Source organism: Topomyia yanbarensis, chromosome 2, assembly GCF_030247195.1.
Source record: "Topomyia yanbarensis strain Yona2022 chromosome 2, ASM3024719v1, whole genome shotgun sequence".
Lineage (NCBI taxonomy): Eukaryota > Metazoa > Arthropoda > Insecta > Diptera > Culicidae > Topomyia > Topomyia yanbarensis.
Window position 1 is genome coordinate 282,160,274 of NC_080671.1, and position 21,777 is coordinate 282,182,050.

General features: G+C 39.1%; 1 protein-coding gene across 9 annotated transcripts in view; it reads right to left on the bottom strand.

The window, feature by feature from the left end:
• The window catches only part of LOC131678572 (C2 domain-containing protein 5), a 1,698,126-nt gene that overhangs the window by 1,572,057 nt on the left and 104,292 nt on the right, over nucleotides 1-21,777 (bottom strand). For 8 of the 9 annotated variants that reach the window (XM_058958792.1, XM_058958791.1, XM_058958789.1 and 5 more), the window contains one exon: nucleotides 18,299-18,483. In XM_058958792.1, coding sequence (XP_058814775.1) covers nucleotides 18,299-18,483 — 185 coding nt within the window. Of the gene's footprint in view, nucleotides 1-18,298; nucleotides 18,484-21,777 lie in introns of those variants that run through there. The other variant, XM_058958786.1, reaches the window with a different exon arrangement.

Genomic DNA, 21,777 nt, shown 5'->3' on the forward strand with positions numbered 1-21,777 from the left:
ACTTCGTCAGTTGTAACATCGGAACCATCAACATCAACACAATCACCAACACTACCAAACTCAACGCCCTACGCACATTTGTTCGCTCGATGGACCTCGACATCGTGTTCCTACAGGAGTTGGAAAACGAACAACTCACCATACCCGGCTACAACGTCGTCTGCAACGTTGAGCATGCGAGGAGAGGAATGGCAATTGCGCTCAAAGAACACATCAAATTCTCACACGTAGAGAAGAGCCTGGACGGAAGATTGTTAGCGTTGCGCGAAAATAACGTCACACTGTGCAATTTGTATGCCCCGTCGGGATCTGCCAACGAACCGAACGAGAGCGCTTCTTCAACACAACGATCTCCTACTACCTTCGCCACCGAACCGCACACACCATCCTGGGATCTCGATCCTAGGCCCGGTACTATGGAACCTCATATATGACAGGGTTCTGAGACTGAAGTTCCCTCCTGGGGTCAAGATCGTCGGCTTTGCCGACGACGTAACCTTGGAGGTCTACGGGGAGTCAATCCCTGAGGTAGAACTAACCGCAGAACACGCGATCAATACGGTGGAGGAATGGATGAGTAGGAGAGGCCTGGAGCGCGCTCATCATAAGACGGAGGTAGTTATCGTCAATAACCGCAAGTCGGCACAACATGCAGTTATCCATGTGGGAGAAGTCGCGATCACTTCACAGCGGAGTCTGAAGTCTCTCGGAGTCATTATAGACGACAAGCTGACCTTCGGCAGCCACGTCGAATATACATGCAAGAGAGCGTCGGCTGCTGTTGCGGCACTATCGAGGATGATGTCCAACAACTCAAAGGTGTGCGCCAGTAGACGTAGGTTACTGGCAGGCGTTGCCGTATCTATCCTCAGGTACGGCGGCCCGTCATGGTCAAGAGCACTGAGGGTAACCAGTTACCTACAGAAACTGGAGAGCACCTACCGCGTGATGTGCCTCAGAGTGATATCTGCCTACCGCACGGTATCACACGATGCATCCTGCGTGATAGCGAGCATGATACCAGTCGGGCTGGTTATTCGGGAAGATGAGGAGTGCTTCGAGCTACGTGGAAACAGAGGAGCCCGCGAGCGCACCAGGGTGACCTCGGTCGCCAGATGGCAGCGTGAGTGGGATAACTCCTCGAAAGGTAGGTGGACCCACCGGCTGATACCTAACATATCGGGCTGGGTGGGAAGACCCCATGGGGAAGTTCACTTCCATCTGACACAATTCCTGTCAGGCCATGGCTGTTTCCGACAGTACCTCCACAGGTTCGGGCACGCAGGGGTCCCAGCCTGCCAGGACGCAGTCTCGGCTGCTACCACCCAGATTGCCTGTAGGCTACAGGTAATTTGGCGAACCGAACAACAGACGATGGGCACGACTAACTAGTGATTGGTTAGTTGGAGCGAAAAAGGCCGAGCGCAAAAAAGTGAGTGAATGGTCTGTCCATGCCGAGGCAGGTTTGGCGCAGCGAATGGCAACCGCGTAAGGGGTAAACCCAGCCACCCCGAAGCAAGGCAGAAGAGCGAGTGTATAGGCGTATATGTGGACTGCCTCATGCCAAGATGGGAGGGTCGTAGCGTAGTATGTTGGGACTTAGCTATCGATGCCTCGTGGCGTGGCAGAGGAGTGAATGGGTGAGCATCCAAGTCAGTCTCACACGGTATGTTAAGGGTGAACACAAAAGTCAGCCTCACATGGTATGGTAAAGGCTAGCACAAAAGTAAGCCTAGCAAGGAATGAAAAAGGTGAGCACACAAGTCAGCCTCGCATGGTATGTCAGAAGTGGGGCCTAAGAAAAATGTCCCACAAGGGATGCCAGGGGGAATGACAGGGGTACAATAGAGTGGTACGATCGAGAGTGAACCAGGTGATAGGGTGAGCATCCAAGTCAGGCTTACATGGTATGGTAGAGGCGAGCACATAAGTAAGCCTAGCAAGGTATGAAAAAGGTACGCACACAAGTAAGCATCGCAAGGAACGAAAAAGGTGAGCACAAAAGTCAGCCTCATGTGGAGTGTAGAGAGTGAATCAAGGTACGATAGAGAGAGCACCCAAGTAAGCCTCATACAGGACGTATGAACGCGTGAGCGACAGTGAATGAGTACATTAAGTACAGCCATCCCCCAGAAGTAATACCGAGAGGTAGTTCCTGGGGGGAACGATGGCGGAGCCCAATGAAGATTAATGGCAGCGTCACCATTCGAGCCCGTATCGCCCCCAGTACACCCCGTGTGGTAGCTTGGACACCTACTAATAGCACGTGTACTGGGTTAGTACGTAAACGTCTTCTCCATTGTTAAAAAAGCACCATCCTGGGAGGCGATTTCAACAACGTACTACGAGCGTGCGACGCGAAGGAAAATAATTCCAGCCCCGCTCTACAAGCGACCGTCCAACAGCTACATCTACACACAACTCTTCCTCCAGACTCGATCGCATATACGTCAGCGCAGGCCTTGAGAATCAGCTGAGAACAACAGCTGTCCATGTTTGCTGTTTCTCAGACCACAAAGCAGTCCCTGCGAGAATATGCCTTCCGCTCCCCGACCGAGCACATGGTCGCGGGTTTTGATCTCTCCGTCCCCATCTCTTGCGCACCGCAAATATCGACGAGTTCCAAATTCAATGGTAATGAACAAAAATATTCTTTTTCCATAAACCACCATTACATTTTGACATATTTCCATAGTGGAAATCTCAAAAGGAAATGTTTTCGATCATTTTTACCGCTACCTTGCAGTATTTTAGTCGCATAATAGCGAAAACTTTGTTTGTTTACATTAGCGATTTAGGCCAGTATTGCCACAATTAAATCTGTACCGGGAGTTGAAAAATCTGTTCTATCTGTACTCTTCTATCGACAAAAAGGACCAGATTCTGTACCCAAACAATAACGAGGTTGTTAAAAAAATCATTTTTCTTATATATATTTTCCATTCGGGGAAATCAAACCAGACATTCTGACTCGATTGTTTTATTTGAGCTGGAATTCCACAAGAACCCAGTAAACTAAAAGACGGCGCCGTAACTTGCCGTTCAAATTATACACAAACTTTAACCCACATAGTCCAATGATTCCACATATTGTATGGATGATACCCTGAACAGGTCGTTAGGCTCTTGGATCATTGGATGTTTATTAAGGTGCCGTACAGAATCTGTGCCAAAAATGCTTCAAAAATCTGTACCTTTCTAGATAAATCTGTACTTGCGGCATCACTGACTTGGGCCCTCATGAAAGATCTATGATGAAGTGAGAATTGCGTTTCAAAAGAAAAATGCGAAGAGTGACCAATTTGACAAACACAAAGTTGTTTCAAGGTAATCGTCATAAGGTGTAGGCATGTGTATAATAAGATTATTGATGGCAAACTCTGAAAAACTCAGAAAACTTTAAAATGCTAAATTGTTATATTCAAATCAATTTGTTTCAATTAATGATTTGTTTTTGACGCATCAGCGCATTGTAAATATACAAAACTATTGATTTTCAATGGCCACCAATTTCCCTTCAATACTGCCAGGTGACCGCTAATATTTGCTTGCAATCCTTTCCTATAGCAAGCGAAAAAAGAACTGCCGCACATTCCAATCTTGCAAATTTAAGCCATGAATGTCGTTCACTACATTCATTTTGAACCGCTGCTATAAAATTTATTTACAAAAGTTCTAACGCAACGGATGATGAAAGTTAAACACACGGGCCATTCACATACATTGGCTGCTAGCGAACGAAACGCAACTACGGCAGCAAGCCGAATAACCGAACTTTCACGAACATGTAACAGGCACGCTCAGCAGCACGAACGTTTTTGTTTTTCTCTCGTCCGTTTACATGCATAACAGCTGTAGGTATATTTGGACCGTGGCGGTCGTGTTGGTTTTTTCCCGAACTTTCGCATTAAAATGAAATTCAAAATGACTTCTTCCAGCCTTGGTGGCGGGAAACAAAACTGCTGTGTGGCGGTATTCACGCACACCAAAGAGATTACATTCATTGAACGACATTCATACGTACACCAACCATGAAACTCGTCTATGACTTTCCTGCTCGGGTAGCAGCGTGAAAGTTTGTAAGCTTTTGACGTTCATAAAAAAATGTCACGTTTCCAGCCCTGATCAGATCAAACATTCCAGCCCAGTTCGTCGATGGGGTAATCGTACTGGCGAAAAAACGTGCGGCAGGCGACCCCGCTCGTGCGTACAGGCCAATAAGTCTGATAAACTACGACTATAAAATTCTCTCTCGAATCCTCAAACAGCGTCTTGAAAACGTTCTTCGTTCGCACAGCGTGCTGACCGACGCACAAAAATGCTCAAACCCGAACAAGAATATTTTTCAAGCCACCTTGGCCTTGAAAGATAAGATCGCTCAACTAAAAGCCAACAAGCGAGGAGGACAATTGGTTTCATTCGACCTCAACCACGCGTTTGACCAAGTCAACCACAACTTTTGAAGTAGAATACTTCTAACGTTTCAATATGGAGTCCCGTTTCAAAAATTTCAGTTGAGAAATTTTCCCAGGTTTGAAATGCGAATATCTTCCGTTCTATTGATCGAAATCGCAATATTTTTGCACTGTGTGATCGGAAATTCGTGCACGTATTTCGTATTAAATTTCGGAATTAGTGCGACTACTATAAATAAACCAAAACAAGGATTTTTAGAAAATCCTTCGAAAACAGCGAGGAAAATGCGCAATTTGCAAGCACATCTCACGCAGAGCCGTCAAAAAGGAGCATGTAAGCGTTTCATTACATACGGAAATGTTGTATATACAGGTCACGCGAGCTTGTTTTGTATCAGTGGGTGCTCGCTTACCACACGAGCAACATGCTCGTCCGGACGGTACAATGAGCGGTATCATGTTTGCGTTCCCTACCAAGGTTCTTCGTGATAAAATCCAGGGAATCACCAAATCTGCCATTCGGCGTCTGGCTCGTCGTCGAGATGCCGTGACCTACACTGAACACGCCAAGCGCAAAACCGCAATGAATGTCGTCTATACTCTGAAGCGGCAGGGACGCACTTTGTATGGATTTGGAAGTTGAAAAGGTAGAACTCACTTGTATCATTATAAAAAAGGCCCTTTTCAGGGCCACCAAAATCATTTCAAAGAATAAGTTTGCATTTTCTGTTTTAAGGACTGTTTCTCCCTGGAGAGCAATTTGGGTTAAACCCTAAATTATGATTTATTTCAGTACGCAAATTGCAAATATGGTCAGAAACAAACTGGAGTGAAGTGTAAAACATTTTACTGAGCGCATTCAAAAAAGGTTTCAATTCTCAAACATTTTACCAAGGTGCCGTATTACATTACTCTCTTTAACCTGAGTGTTCGATAATCTCCGTATTGGAAACACAATTTCAATTTTGTTCTTTATCAAAAATATGTGGTCGACCAACGAAGCTACGAAGAACACATATTGAGGACAACACAAAAAAGGACGAGCTTACATTGTGCTGTAGTCAGGTATAAAAACTCAGCATGCTGTTGCTCACGCTCAGTTCGTTTCCAGCATCAGCATGCAGCAGTTCGTTTGCAGTATCTCCCGCAAAATTCAAACCGCCGTCCGTTTGCTGCTGTCAGAAGAGTTGGCCAAGCACGCCGTATTCGATGGCACCAAAACTGTTACCATATACACCAACTCCAAATAAATTTCGAACACTGCCCAAACAAAATGCCCTTTTCAGGGCCATCAATTTATCGACAAAGAATGAAATTGAAGTTTTGTTATTACAAGCATCAGAAAGTGGCTTGTCAGGAGCGTTGGATGGTAAGTGAGCCACTTGTGAACAATACCGTCGCTTTCACGTAGAATGGCACAAAATCAAAAGTTATTTGTGATTTATAGACAGATTAGTGTAATGATTAAATTTACAAAAATCGAACGTTTTCTAACGTTTCGATGTAGGTGCTCCGTTTCAAAATTTTCGGCAAGAATGCTGCCTGTTTTTTCAAACGTGAAAATCTGCTGTTGTATTGAATGAAAACCTTCGATTTTTGCGCTGATTGGAAATAATTGTGACTAATTCTGTAGAATGTACAATTACTGAAAATAACGGATTTTGTGAAAGCAGTGGTTGGTCCGTACAATTCGATTCCAAGCGAGGCAGACTAGTTTTCGTTGGAAGGTCCACCTCTGACAATAGAAGAAAACTATTTTATTTTGAATTCAACTACAACTTCCTTGAAAACAGCACAGCTAAAAAACTTTTGGGAAAAACGCGCAAACCTAAATTTTCCACTATAATAATAACTAGTGCCCCCGCCGCACAGCATCATCAAGATTGATAGTTATTCAAGCCGGGATGTAAGAGGTTGTAAGGCATTGGAAAACGAAAATTTCATTTATATCTTACTGGAATATAATTGGCTGGTCCTGAAAAGAACTTGTTGGTTTGTGGTTTATTTTGGGTCACAATTTAGGCCTGCTCGATTGCTAATAGCTGTGAATTTCTCGCAGGGCGACAGTTTCTGTTCAGTAGTGATGAGGCTTCCTAACGCCAACCGTGACTGGGGCACTTTTACACGGCCTTCGTTGCTTACTGCTTGCGGGGAGGCTTTCCTCCGGTGGACTTACGAGCGGTATGTTTGGTGCGGGCCATTTATCAACAAAGAATCGAATTGAAATTTTGTTATTACAAGCATCCGAAAGTAGCTTACCAAGAGCATTCGATGGCAAGTGAGCTACTTGTGAACAATATCGTAGATTTCACGTAGAATGACACAAAATAAAAAGTTTACATTTGTGTGTTTGTTTACAGTTTCGTGTTTACTAGGCGCATTCAAAAAAGGTTTCAATTCTCAAACATTTTACCAAGGTGCCGTATTACATTACTCTTTTTAGCCTGAGTGTCTGATAACCTCCGTATTGGAAACACAATTTCAATTTTGTTCTTTATCAAAAATATGTGGTCGACCAACGAAGAGGTGGAGCTACGAAGAACACATATTGAGGACAACACAAAAAAAGGACGAGCTTACATTGTGCTGTAGTCAGGTATAAAAACTCAGCATGCTGTTGTTCACGATCAGTTCGTTTGCAGCATCTCCCGCAAAATTCAAACCGCCGTCCGTTTGCTGCTGTCAGAAGAGTTGGCTAAGCACGCCGTCTCAGATGGCACCAAAACTGTTAACATAGGGGAGACCGGGGCTAGTTGGCGGTGTTTTCAGTTTTTATTTTCTAACGCTTTGATGATGGTAGATCAAAATAGAACACGTTGCATGAAAGGGCAGACTGTTGGCAACATCTCTAAATTTTATGAAAATGTTTGATAAGTTGTCTTCATTTCTAGAGACAAAAATATGTGACGCGGAAAAGCCGCCAACTTACCCCAGCCCCGGGGTAAGTTGGCGGCATGTATGGTATAAGTTGGCGGAATACCCGAAAATAAGCAATCAAATAGAAATTTAATTAAATCAGTGGTCCTTATGAAATGTGCCGATTGTCTTTTCAATAAAACTGTATATTATTCGTCACTTCTCATTATATTTCAGTCTCAATATCCCGCCATTTTGACCTCGACGCGTACTTCATATTCGAAAGCAAATTTTCGAAATTCCTAAGGCAATTGGCCGAAATAATTGTCCCCTGCATTGGCGAGAGACATAAGAAAAAGTTTCTCTTACTTTGGAGTGCATTTCAGAAATGAAAATATTTGATGACTATTTTTGCACTGTAAATAGTACCGCAAACTTGCCCCGCGTGCGTCACCGCCAACTTACCCCAACAGCACATTTTATAAAAAAATATTTAAAAAAAATACTTTTGTGTATGGATAGGTGTAGTATTTATACGGATACTGAAAGCTCTTTGCACGCACTATCGAAAAATATAATCATTCAGGGAATAGATTGAAAACCACATTAAATAACACAAAATGTTTAAAATTAAGAAAATTTACAAAGTATGCTCAAAAACACAATATCGCCCACAGCTTCTAAAAACAAAATGTTTTGCAACAAAAACACATAGGATAATGCGTTTCATATTACTTGAGGTTCACAACGAGATACAGCGCTTTATGTCTCATAGAAACGGAGAAAAGGGGATTCCGCCAACTTACCCCAACCGCCAACTAGCCCCGGGCTCCCCTATACATCAGCTCCAAGTAAATTCCGAACACTGTCCAAACAAAAGGCCTTTTTCAGGGCCATCAATTTATCGACAAAGAATCGAATTGAAGTTTTGTTATTACAAGCATCAGAAAGTGGCTTGCCAAGAGCGTTGGATGGTAAGTGAGCCACTTGTGAACAATATCGTCGCTTTCAAGTAGAATGGCACAAAATAAAAAAGTTATTTGTGTGATTTGTAGACAGGTTAGTGTAATGATTCAATTCACAAAAATCGAACGTTTTCTAACGTTTCGATATAGGTGCTCCGTTTCAAAATTTTCGGCCAGAATGTTGCCTATTTTTCCAAAAGTGAAAATCTGCTATTGTACTGAATGAAAACCTTCGATGTTTGCGCTGATTGGAAATAGTTGTGACTAGTTGTGTAGAATGTTCAATTACTGAAAATAACTTATTTTGTGAAAGCAGTGGTTGGTCCATACAATTCGATTCCAAGCGAGCCAGACTAGTTTTCGTTGGAAGGTCCATCTCTGACAATAGAAATAAACTATTTTATTTTGAATTCAACTACAACTTCCTTGAAAACAGCACAGCTAAAAAACTTTTGGGAAAAACGCGCAAACCTAAATTTTCCACTATAATAATAACTAGTGCCCCCGCCGCACAGCATCATCAAGATTGATAGTTATTCAAGCCGGGATAAAAGGGGGAGGGAGGTTGTAACGCAATGGAAAATTTCATTTATAATAATAATACTTTATAATTGGCTGGTCCTGAAAACAACTTGTTGGTTTGTGGTTTATCTTGGGTCACAATTTAGGCCCGCTCGATTTCTGACAGCTGTGAATTTCTCGCAGGGCGACAGTTTCTGTTCGGTAGCGATGAGGCTTCTTAACGCCAACCGTGACTGGGGCACTTTTACACGGCCTTCGTTGCCAACCTTGCCAACTGCTTGCGGGGAGCCTTTCCTCCGGTGGACTTACGAGCGGTTTGTTGGGTACAGGCTAAAAATACTCTAAATAAACTATGAATGTGCTAAAGTCGACAAAATCGCATAGAAATTGCTTATTCCAGAGCAGAATTTACCGGTCTAAAGTGTATTCTACTTCACTCCGGTTATGTCTCTGACATTACCCACCCATCTTTTTATTTCACACCATGCGATCGCTAGGTTTCCACGCGGCTCTGGTAGAGCTACTTTCCCGCATAGCAGCAGCATCTTCATCGAGGCTGCTAATCAATGGACACTTGTCGGCACCCTTCCCCATCCAGCGATCGGTTCGGCAGGGTGACCCTCTGGCCAGCCATCTTTTTGGAATCTACTTGGAACCGCTTCTACGACGCATAAAACAGGTGAGTGGAACGGATCCAATGGTTGCATATGCAGACGACATCAGCGCCAACGTCAGTACAGCAAACCAGCTGAACGAAATGCGGGCTTTGTTCAAGCGATTCGAACGAGTCGCAGGCGCCCGCTTGAACGAATCAAAAACCACAGCAATTGATGTGGGGTTTACGGTAAACCAGCTATCAATACCGTGGCTCAGGACAGAAAACAGCATAAAAATCTTGGGTATAATTTTCCAACTCGATTCGGGAAATGACATCGCTAAACTAGGACATTCTCACGACGAATTTTACTCGCCAAGTACTAAATACCTTCATTTCGTCGAAGATGTGGTACATAGCAGAAAACTTACAACCGACAACAGCTCAAGTGGCTAAACTTACAGCTAGCATGCGGTTCTACCTCTTCCGTGGCGGCGCATGTGCGACGGTACCTATGCAGCAACTTGCACGTAGCAAAGATTACAGCGGTTTAAAACTACAACTGCCTGCGGTAAAATGTAAAGCGCTGCTGATAAACCGCCACTTACAAGAGATTGAATCCCTTCCCTTTTACTCTTCCTTCCTCCACCAAGCAAATCCACCGAGAGCAATTTCTCTTCCCTGCCTAAAAACTAGGATAACATCCCAACACTTCCTATCAAAATCCGCCAAAGCCCAACCACCAATCTAATTACCCGCTTCTTCATTGAGCGCACCGACAGAGCCAAAGTGGAAATTTCCAACCCGGGAGCAAACTGGAGACGCATATGGAAGAATATATCCTCCCGTGCGCTTCTTTCCGAGCAACGTAGCATAGGGGAGACTGAGGAGACTTGATCCCCGGGGAGACTTGATCCCATCATTGTAACTCAAAGGCGAATCAGAATACATTAATCGAATATACTAGAAAGTTGCGCAGTTTTATCTAAACATATGTTTCTTTAACAGAAAAAAAATAAATTGGACATGTGTTACTGAATTTTTACCGATTGAAAGAAAAAAATCTCGGAAGAACTGAAGAAGATTTATTTTCTAAATTTTCAAACTTTTATACAATTGATAAAGTAACCCACTACATACTATATTTTTGCATACAGAATTACTGGAGAATGTCAATTATATGAATACGCTATGATTGAGCTGATTTTTTTGTTCAGCTACACTTGTGCCTAAATTTGCTGAAATAGATGCTATGGGTTCACTTGATCCCTTCAAATTTGTGGAGATTTGATCCCCTTCGCCATGCTTCATACACACCACTGAAAATAACCAAATTCACACCAGAACAATTGAAGTCATTGTTGCCATAAAATAACAAAAAATACTGTCAAAAATGAACGCTTCATCGTACAGAAACATAACTGTAATTGTTTACTACAGTATACGTAGCAACCATGCATCCCACATTTGACGTTCCTCAACCATGATAACGACATTGCATAGAGATTTGGGGAATTCGTTAAAAAATCTTGTGAGAGATGCGTAATATGTAGTAACAAAAATAGTAATATGTAATCACAACAATTTAATCAATACCACAATACATTTATAACATTGAATGGGGTTAGGTACCTATTTTTGTCCTATTAGGGAGAATACCACATTATTTCATTATTAATTTTATTATTTCAGCTTCTTTGTTTTGTTATTAGGAGCCATTTTTTATTTCGATTATAGAGGTTTTAGCCTTAAGGTCATTCGCCTCTTATTAAGAGCCAATATAATAACAAAATTGTCTTGAGAATGGTAAATATCTTCTGTTTGAGCGCAGCAAAAACTCTAATCGAGTACCCCAATTATCGCAACACCATTTGAGCCAATGCGTTGAGCAAAGATGGCAGAAGCTGCTCTAACCAAAGGCTTCAGATGGGTAGGATGATAATAGAAAAAGGGTAAAAATAGGCTTACTACCCTACATGCTCTTTTAAACACGTTTTCAAAAAATAATCAAGTGTCCCCAAATTAGGGATCGAGTCTCCACTAATCAAAGAATTTTCCAGTTTTTTGTTGTTTTCCAAAAATGCTCATAGCTCATGTCCAGTATAATATTTCCATGTAATTTTTTTATGATTATCAGTCAACCCTAGAAACAATATAAAACTACAAAAAATACATAGTTTTTGTATCATTCCACGGAGTATTATTGAAAAATAAAAAAGGGGATCAAGTCTCCTCAGTCTCCCCTATTGTTCATGTGGTTAAACCAAAAAGTCCCACACAGACGACTACTACACACTATGAGGATAGAAGACGGTGTTAACTGCCTGTACTGTGTAAAACCAGTGGAAACCATACAGCACAAATTTTTCGAGTGCGACAGAGTACAAGAGACTTACACACTACTACGAGAAAAAGTGCTGGTGGTGACCGGCGGACGGCGTTTACAAAACGACGAATTGATAAGACCTTCATTAGAGCGATTTACGGGGACAACAAGAACAAAAGTCCTCAAATTTTTGTTTTGCTACATCTCCTTCATTCAGAACAACCAAGACGTTAGGGTAAATGCAAGTAATTTGAACTTCGAGTTTCAAATTCTTAATTAACACCAAAACAAATTATTTTGTGATAACATTTTTAATTATAACAAAATCGACAAATAAACATATTTTACAAAAAAATGTTGAGATGCAGAAATTGAAAGGAAAAATGCCTGCACACCAGTGTCACCTTACGCGTAAATCCAAAATAGTCTTTAGATTGTTAAACGGCACTTCGTCGTTGGTGTGCTATCTTATGATAAACGCCATTTTGGAGTAAACTGAGTTATATATGCCACATTATTTGTCTAAAAAATCTCTACAAAGTGGCGTTTATAGAACTTTGACATTCTGCTTGGTTACTAAGATATAGCGAGAAAGGTACTGAGAAATTATTAAATTTTTGCTTCAAATGACTGTGTCTGAGGATTGGCTCTAATTATATTGATGTATAAGATATTTTTATATGTAAAACTATCTAAGAAACACAATGGCATAATCATTTTCAAAACAAAAATACAAGAATTGTGAGAAAAATGTAATTTAAGAGGTTATATACAAAGTTGGAACTCAAAAAATCGAAAAAAAATTATTGAATATTCCGAAAGTACATGCTTTTGAAAATATCTATGCAAAATTTCATCCAGGTCGGAGCACCAGATTTCAAACTACAGTCGTTCGCAGCGCGCTGTTTCTTCCGCGAATGAAATTAACACACAACTTTAAACGCAATTATCTAGGAACTAAATTTTTTGAAAAGTGCCGTATCTCAAAATCTATTCATCCGATCTTCATCAAACTTTGAATTGTTTGTATTTATATTCTCGTGTACTTGAACGGTTCCTTTTTCATCCAAAAATTTTCGATACATTGCAATAATTTTTTGTTTAAAATTTAGCACACCAAAAAACTCAATTTTTTGGTTAACATGTTTTTAGCAGGATTTTTTTTCTTGGGAAACCGATCCGTTCGAGTACACCACAATACATTTTTCTTCAATAATCTTTTTACTTTTTTTTATTTCTGTTGAGTGGTTCGGCTTGGAGAGCGTTCACCGCAAACCTCTGCCATAAAAACACGCTTCGGGGGATAGGCCATAACTCCACCTACCGTGATTTTTTTTTTCAATTCAACTTGTTTTTTCGAACTTCGATAGTACTACAAACGAACGGCCTTCCCCTTTTTAAATAAAATTTGCATAAAACGCTTTAAAAAAATCACGAACTTAGCTCACTTTTTCGCCAAAATTTTTTATATAACTTAAGTATTAAACTGGAATTATAGCATATTTGGCAACACTGTAACCAAAAAGAACTATTTTTTTAGATTCCCTGGCTCATTTCTTTTAAAATTCATCTCACCGAATTTTTATAGGCCAAATGAAGCCAAAGATATGAATAAAAATTTAAAATTAATGATTTTTTTCTATGGAAAATTTTCCATGCACGATTATGACACGTCATACAAATTTTGTCATCAATACACACCTATGAAACGTGTGAGTGCGAGTTTTATTTACATTTATAGTAAAAACTCGCAGCATAGTCAACTGATCTTCGTAATATTTTAGAGATTAATACAGAATAGATAGAAACATCAATTGTCTTTTTTGAATTGTTTATACCATTTATAAGTTTCCAGATATTCAATCTCAAACTTTAAAAATCGTTTTTCTCGAAATGTGCTAAACGGCACTTGTGACAAGATAGAACAACAGCGACGACTTGTCTTCCTGGGGAACTTTACCGAAACCAGCGCTTTCCTAAATTGTCAGACTTTAGAGATAGATCTACAATGTTAATAATGTTTCATTCTCATTAGCGACGCCTAGAAGGCAAGTGCCAAACTAATTTGTTCGCCTTAGGACAGAGCTTAACCTGTCCATGAATATTGCCAAAGACACTACCCTTCCAAATGATCATGATTTCGAGATACAGGATATAAAAAATAATGCTCACTAGCGTCACCTGGCGGGCACATTCCAATTTAATCTATCCATAATCGATTAGCTTTTGACCCCTTCAAGAACTTTGCCGAAAACACCATCTTTCTAAGTTATTAGACTTTTGAGATATGTCATTATCTATCACACTACGCTCACTAGCACCGCATCAGGGTTGTTAATGCGATACATTTTTCACGATAATTTATCGGCGTTACTCGTTAACGATAATGTATCGTCATCGGAAACTCCGTTAACGATAATGTATCGTCGCCTTCATCGTCATCGTCGATAATTGTATCGTCGCTTTCATCGTCATCGTCGGTTCATCGGTTATCGCGATACATGTTGCGTTACTTTCCCGTTTATTGGAGTTGAAGTTAATGCGGTTAACTTTCAATTGTTTAGAAATAAATACATATTGAAGGACATGTTGTTGGCAGTTGAAAATCAATAGTTTTGGACATTTTCTATGCACAGCGGGGTCTGACGATGCGTCAAAATGAAATTATTTCAACTTTTCGGGAAAATGTATTATGTTGAAGGGAAAGTTGTTGGCAATTGAAAATCAATAATTTTGGACATTTCAATACGCAGAAGGGTCCGACGATGTGTTAAAATTGATTTTTTTCAACTTTTCGAGTAAGTTGGTGCACAGAAGAGTCCCAGGTGCACAGTGTTTCCAAGCGGCAAAAAGGTGATCAATATTGTTTTGACCATGAAGAAAACAAATTTTGAGCTATTGTGCAATTAGTAATTTTAGCACGCAAAAACATATATTGAAAAAACCTACTAAACCACTATTATTAGGCCATTCACAAATTATACTACACATTCAAGTCGTGTGGTGATTAACAGATTTTATTATAATTTCAATTTAAACCAGAAGATTTCGGATTTTGAAAAGGAGAATATACATACATACTTCCAATGTTTGATTTCCTTTTCTAGTTAGGAAGCTTTTAGCCCCCTCCTCCGTTTCTTCTCTCCACTATATAACAAGGTGCTTCATGCTTCTTTCTTTTACCCTTAAATATGTAGTGTAATTTATGTACGGCCTCATAATAGAGTTTTAAACGTTTTTTGAATACAGTGAAGACCCGTTTTTATCAGCCCCTTGGCGAATTATAGGCTGATAAAACGATGACATTGACAAAATCGGCACATGTTTTTTCTGGTTCTGAAGAGACGAAGTCGAAACGCAAACATCTGGACTAACATATATTTTTTCTTTCTTTATAATAAACCGGAGCGGTTAAAATATTCTTCTTTAGTTCCTCGACAAAGCCTCATAACCCGTTCTGATCATTTAGTAAAAAATTCATACAGTACAGTATTATTATTTTTGTACATTTTGCATCTCTAAGATAAGAAAAATATGCTAAAGAAGGAATTTACTCGAATTTGACTTGAACGTAAGCTAGAGCCCACCAAACGATTTTGATAGTGTTTGTTTTACAGATTCGTATTGGTATTCGTCTGCGGAAATTGGTGGCTTCCGTACCAAAATATCGCTTTTTGGGCACTAAAACATTCGATAACTTCTAAGTTGTAAGAGATACAAATAAACTTACATTACAAAAATTCTGTATTTTCTTATGCTGAACAACATCTTGGAACATTTAGAAATTCTACAAAATCACCAGGAAAAATATTTTGAAAAAAGCAATTTTCAGGGGTATATCAAAAAAATATCCACAAATGTAAATTAAAATCGACAAATAGACACATAGTCTCTTCAGCGAAGTTAATACTTAAGATATTCTCAACAACTTTGCCAAAGATTTTTTTTTTTTATTTTCATAAACATAAGCAAAAACTTTCTTCTCAGCTTTAGAGGGATTAATCACCCAACTAATACTTTCTAAATGCAAAAAATATAATTAAACTTTGCTGAAGACACTATAACTAAAAATGTTTTTCGTGGTTCAAAGAATTTCTTTCGCCTTTTTGCCAATTTGGATCCTTGAGTGAATTGAAAATGTCCAAAACTATCGATTTTCCACTGCCAACAACCTGCCCTTCAATATAAAAAGTTCGCGAAAAGTTGAAAAAAATTCTATTTTGATGCACCGACGGTACATTGAAGATGCCCAAAACTATTGATTTTCACTTACCAATAACTTCTTCAATATAACAAACTTTCCTCAAAAGTTGAAAAACTCCATTTTGACACATCGTCGAACCCCTGTGTATTGAAAATGTCCAAAACTATTGATTGTCAACTGCCAATAACTTTCTCTTCAATATAAAACTCTCCCGAAAAGTTGCCAAAAAATTCCATTTTGACACACCCCCCTGTGCATAGAAAATGTCCAAAACTATTGATTTTCAACTGCCAACAACATGTCCTTCAATAGTTATTTATTTCTAAACAATTGAAAGTTAACCGCACCAACTTCAACCCCAATAAACGGGAAAGTAACGCAAAATGTATCGCGATAACCGATGAACCGACGATGACGATGAAAACGACGATACAATTATCGACGATGACGATGAAGGCGACGATACATTATCGTTAACGGAGTTTCCGATGACGTTGACGGGTAGTTAACGTTATCGGCGGTGACGATTAATTATCGATTAACACCCCTGCACCGCATAGTAAGAGTATTCTAAACAAATCTGTTACCGTTGGTTAGTCCTCGACCTCTCGAGCAACTTTGTTGAAGACCACCCTTCTAAACTGCCTTTATATTGAGATGCAGAAATTTAAAGGAAAAATGCCTGCTCACTAGCGCCACCTAGCAGGTAAAATCGAAATAGTTCTATACATTGTCAAACAGCACATGTCCTCCTGGCGAACTTTACCGAAAACAGCGTTTTTCTAAATTATCAGACTAGATTAGAAATAGATCTATAATGTTAAGAAAGTTGCATTCTCATAATCGCCGCCTAGTGGACGAGTTCTGAACTAATTTGTTCGCAGTAGAACAGAGCTCGACATGCCTATGAATATTGCCAAAACACCACCTTTCTAAATGATCAGGATCTCGAGATACAAGGTTTTAAAAAAAGAACTCACTAGCACCGCCTGGCGTCCATTCCAGTTTAATCTATTCATAATCGAGTAGTCTTTGCCATCCTCGAGAACTTTGCCGAAAACACCATCTTTCCAAGTTATTAAACATCATTATCTACCATATGCTGAGTTTCTACGCTCACTAGCGCCGCATAGTGAGAGTATTCCAAACTAATCTGTTACCGTTGGGTATTTCTCAACCTCTCGAGCAACTTTGCTGAAGACAGTATTACTCTAGCTAATCACGATCTTGATATAAAATTATTTAAAAATGTGTTGAATACAGTCTTCCCATGAACATCGATAAGTTTGCACCTGTGTACAAAATTTCGTGCACGCGTTCAACCTCAAACTTGCTTTGCCTTTGTGTACAGGTTCACCTCGAACACCGAACCCAAGCGAACGATGTGCAAACTTAGGTTTAAACACCGTGTACGTACACCGTGTGCGTACACAAGAAAGACACACACAAAACAGAATGAGGCAACACTAGTGATGATGAGTGATAGAAAGATAAAACTAGTGTCAAGAACCTGTGTGTACGAACACCGCGTACGTACATGGGGTTCGGTTGTGCAGACGAACATGTGTAACATGTGTAGCCTTTTTCCTCATAGCACCCCTGGCGACAAAGTTCTCAACTAATTGGATACCCTATGACTCTAAGTTGTAGGCCCAACAACTTTGCCAAAGAAAGTATGTCGCAACATGTTGACGCGGATGAAATAATCGGCCACAGCCAAAATTAGTCGAAATCCCATATGCCATGGGTATCCTACAACGCGGCTACCGCACAGTAGAAATCTGCACAGTAGGATGCCGCATAGTAGGAGACACTTGCCAAACTCGACGAACTGAGTCAAATGGTATGAGAGACTCAGCCCTCCGGGCCTCGGTTAAAAAATCGGTTTTCAGAGTGATTGCATAGCCTTTCTATAAAAGAAAGGCAAAACGATTATATAACACTAATTGTTACTTACGTAGTAAAACAATCAGTATTTAAAGGTATTGTGACGAGTCACATTTCCACTGACAGCACGAAACCTGATAAAACGCTAATGACAACCGTACACTGGGGTACAAACGTAACCCACGCCAGCTTTGACACCTGCTTCCACGAAGGCTATAAGCAAACTGGCTATACCACCTTTTCCTACTCTTACTAGGAATAATTGAATTATGGCTAGGATCCCAGGTTGGTAAATGCCGAATTCTCGTCTTTATACGGCTCCAAAGAAGGCGTGGGGTACTTTTATACCACAGTGCAACGTTCTAGGGTTAACCTAATTGAGATCGGAGAACAAATGAATGAGCAAATAAATAGAGATACAAGAATTCTCTCATCTCACTGCTAGGTGCACAAAAGAGAGTTTTAGGCAAAAAAAAATATAAAAGATCCAAGAATCTGTTAAACGTTCACCACCCAAATTATACTTACACTTCAACAAGTGGGTCATCGACAATTTGATGTATCGGATTCTCGTGCATTTTACTCAGTGTCACAGCTGTTCCAATACCTCGTGCGACCACGCCGACATCTCCTTCTAAATCAAAACACTGTGAATATCCAACTACAGCATTTGCTCCTAGATCTATTGCTTTCAATCCAATCTTTCTTTGAACCTGTAAATCAGTATCGATTGAAATAATTCGTGTCAGTCTTGAATTCAAGTTTTCATCTGTAAATTTATAGCCAGAATTTGTGGCCAGGATGGTGGCTAAAATTAATTTTATAATTTTTGATCATTGAAAGCTACAATATATCATTAAGAAAATCGATGATTTTGTTTGAACCTTAGTTCCAACCGATTACAACACTTTATAGCTCTTGGTTTACAGTCGCACATTTCCTATTCATTTCAAGCCTTTTTCAAGACTCATACTTTTTCAAGAATAATTCCGCCTAGCGAAATATTTCATCTTTCCAATATATATGGATTATCGGGTGGAGAGTTACCGGCAAGAAGCCGGTAACTCTCCACCCGAAAATCCGCTTATTTTTATTCAGTTCTTTTTTTGGATAAGGCACATTTGCGTTAACTTCAAGGTGTGAATTTCTTTGTTCTACTTTTTAAATTTCTTAAAACCAGAGATTGCACATTGAAATGATTTTTATATTGCTATTGCTATTGATATTGGGAGAAATATCACATATTTCTTAAGGTTAGGGATATATATCGATATACAAGAGGGGTTAATTGAATTTTATTAAGGTAAGAGGGTGGCCAATTGGAACTATTTTTATGAGTTCAGTATTTTTTAGCAAAACAAAACCGACATAATCCAGCTAGCATTAACCCATTATAACCCGGCCATGTAATTTTTTTTGGTTATTTATCCAATACCCTCGTGAGCCCTCATATTATGCCGAATTAAGTATGGGAAACACAAAATAACCACTTTGGAACGTTTTGTTGTGAAAATAACTAACGTATGAAATACGCTGGGCTGATAGGGTATCAAAAAATCATTACAGAGAATATTCGGTTAAAATCCTTTAGCATAAAATCGAATATCTTCAACCATGCGACATCATTAATTTAGCAGCTTTTTTGAATGATTTGAACACATCTCTCCTCTCTCGTGCCATTTCGTCTCATGATAGGATCCAGAGGCGACGCGTGGTTCCACCGTTCCATTAGACGTTTCTGATCATATGATGCTTAATTTACCGTAGAACAAGAGTAAAAAATATATTAGGGGAGAGAGGGTAACAATGAAACACATTTTTTCTACAATTTAATTTTGATGATAATACATGTTATTTGTGTAATCAAAAGTGATACATAGTGCCACTATGTTGTTAACTAATACATATATTTTTTCCAGCTGGTAAAATTCACGGGAAATAAAATTTTTTGGATAATAAACAGTTGGTGGTAAAACGTATCAGTGTGCCCCATGGGTAGGAACTATGAAACACGATGTCGTCTATAGTGAAATAATCTACTTATAAATTTTATTCTTTTCTTTTGACGAAGAATGATCCTAACGCTTTGAATTAAAGTTATATTGAGGCGAAAATCGTTTGTTTACGAAAGAATCCACTATATCATCGCATAACATCGAACCACCATATATGCATATTAGCTGCAATCCTGAAATAAGAGACAATTTCTACAAAATTTGGCCAAATTTACTAATTTTGCACTATATGAGTAGTATTTAGTGTGGAAAATCGGAACCCATTGACATTTTGAGACAGACCACAAAAACAAACAAAAATCACTGTTCCCCATACGCCATCGTTTCACAGTTACCCAATGGGTCTATTCATGAAAATTGTGAAATCACACAGAACCATGAGTAGTTACCAAAAAACTTTGTTCGCGGCAAATGTTGAGCATAAAATTTGCTATAAATAGCAATAGACTAAACATTTATTCAATGAATGGTAATTCATAAAGATGGAATAATGTTTATCATTGCAAATTTACTCTGGCTATCACAAAACAAACAAATATCCATTAAAAGAGATAGAGTTATCAGATCTCTTCCAAAATATAGCAACACGTGTAAAGAATTAGAAATTGTGAAATATGAGGGAATTAGACGATTCCGATCATGCATTGTGATTTTATTGCGAATGTTTCATAGTTCCTGCTGATCCACTGTTACCCTCTCTCCCCTACATCTTTCAAATGGGATAGCAATTGGAATTTTCTAAATGCAATTAATTAAATCCAGAGAACTTTTTTCCTCGCAAAATATCATAGGAAAACTGCATTCAATATCTAGCACTCATGATTAGAACATCTCCTGATTTGAGTTTGTCTATTTTACACTTTGAGTATATATATTTTCAGCATGTAAATGCAAACAACAAACAGTTTCTTTCAAGCAAAAGTAGATGGTTCATTTTATCGTTGAACCAACCAAATACATACGCGCTTACAAGTATGTCCCTCCCAAGGGGAGAAACATTTTGTTAGGCTACCCAAGAGAACAAGCGTATGACACGGTGTCTTTTTTTAACAACTTTATGCAAAAAAATTCAGCATCTCTGAAACATCAGGATATGAAAGAATGGGCTTTCCCCTTTCATTTGAAACCAAAATCAAAATGATCCGTCGGGGGTCCAGAGCAACTTTTTATTTTGAAGTTTTTTTTCGTGAAAACAATGATTTTACAATGGAACTAGTTCATATTTCTGCCCCTAGATGAAGCTTTAGACATTCGAACAACACTAAAAGTAAGAATCTGATAGATTATTTAATTGTCTATAGCTTTGTTATCAACTAAAAACCTATTTGAAATTATCCCGAAAAGTAGTCTAATATTTTAACGAATTTTAAGTCTAAGTTAGTTTCACAGAAGACCTAGTGGTTCGTCAATTCACAAGCACTTTTTTTATTTGCCAAATAGTTGTGTTTAGTTCAATAGTGAATTCACCGGAATTTGAGAGCTTGGAAAGTCTCATCTTTTAGCTGAAAATTATAATTCCCTGATACAGGGCACCATTCATATTTTTGGGATGAGAAGTTTTAGATAAGTGTTGACTAAACTAGTATGATATTAATATTCTTTTTCATGATGATAAGTGATTCCTCCCGCAGTAACAACTTTTCCAATTATGTATGCCTTCTTTTTCATTTTTTCGATTGTTCTCAGGGAAGACTGATAACTATTCTTACATGAATCTCCTACTCTGTTAGCATCTTTGTATAAAATTGACATGTCCTGAACTTCAACCTTTATATTTGAACAAACTCAATGAAACTTTTAACGCACCATTGCAATATTTCGCGGATTTCATTGCAACGTTTGGTTAGAAAACGCTGATTATCCGTTTTCAAAATTTACTCAATGTGACAAACAGTGAACAAAAAACTTTGAGTTTTGGGATCAAGATAATTTTTTTGGGATATATTCGAGGACTTCTATGTATATAAGGTTATTGCTGTACTCAAATCATAT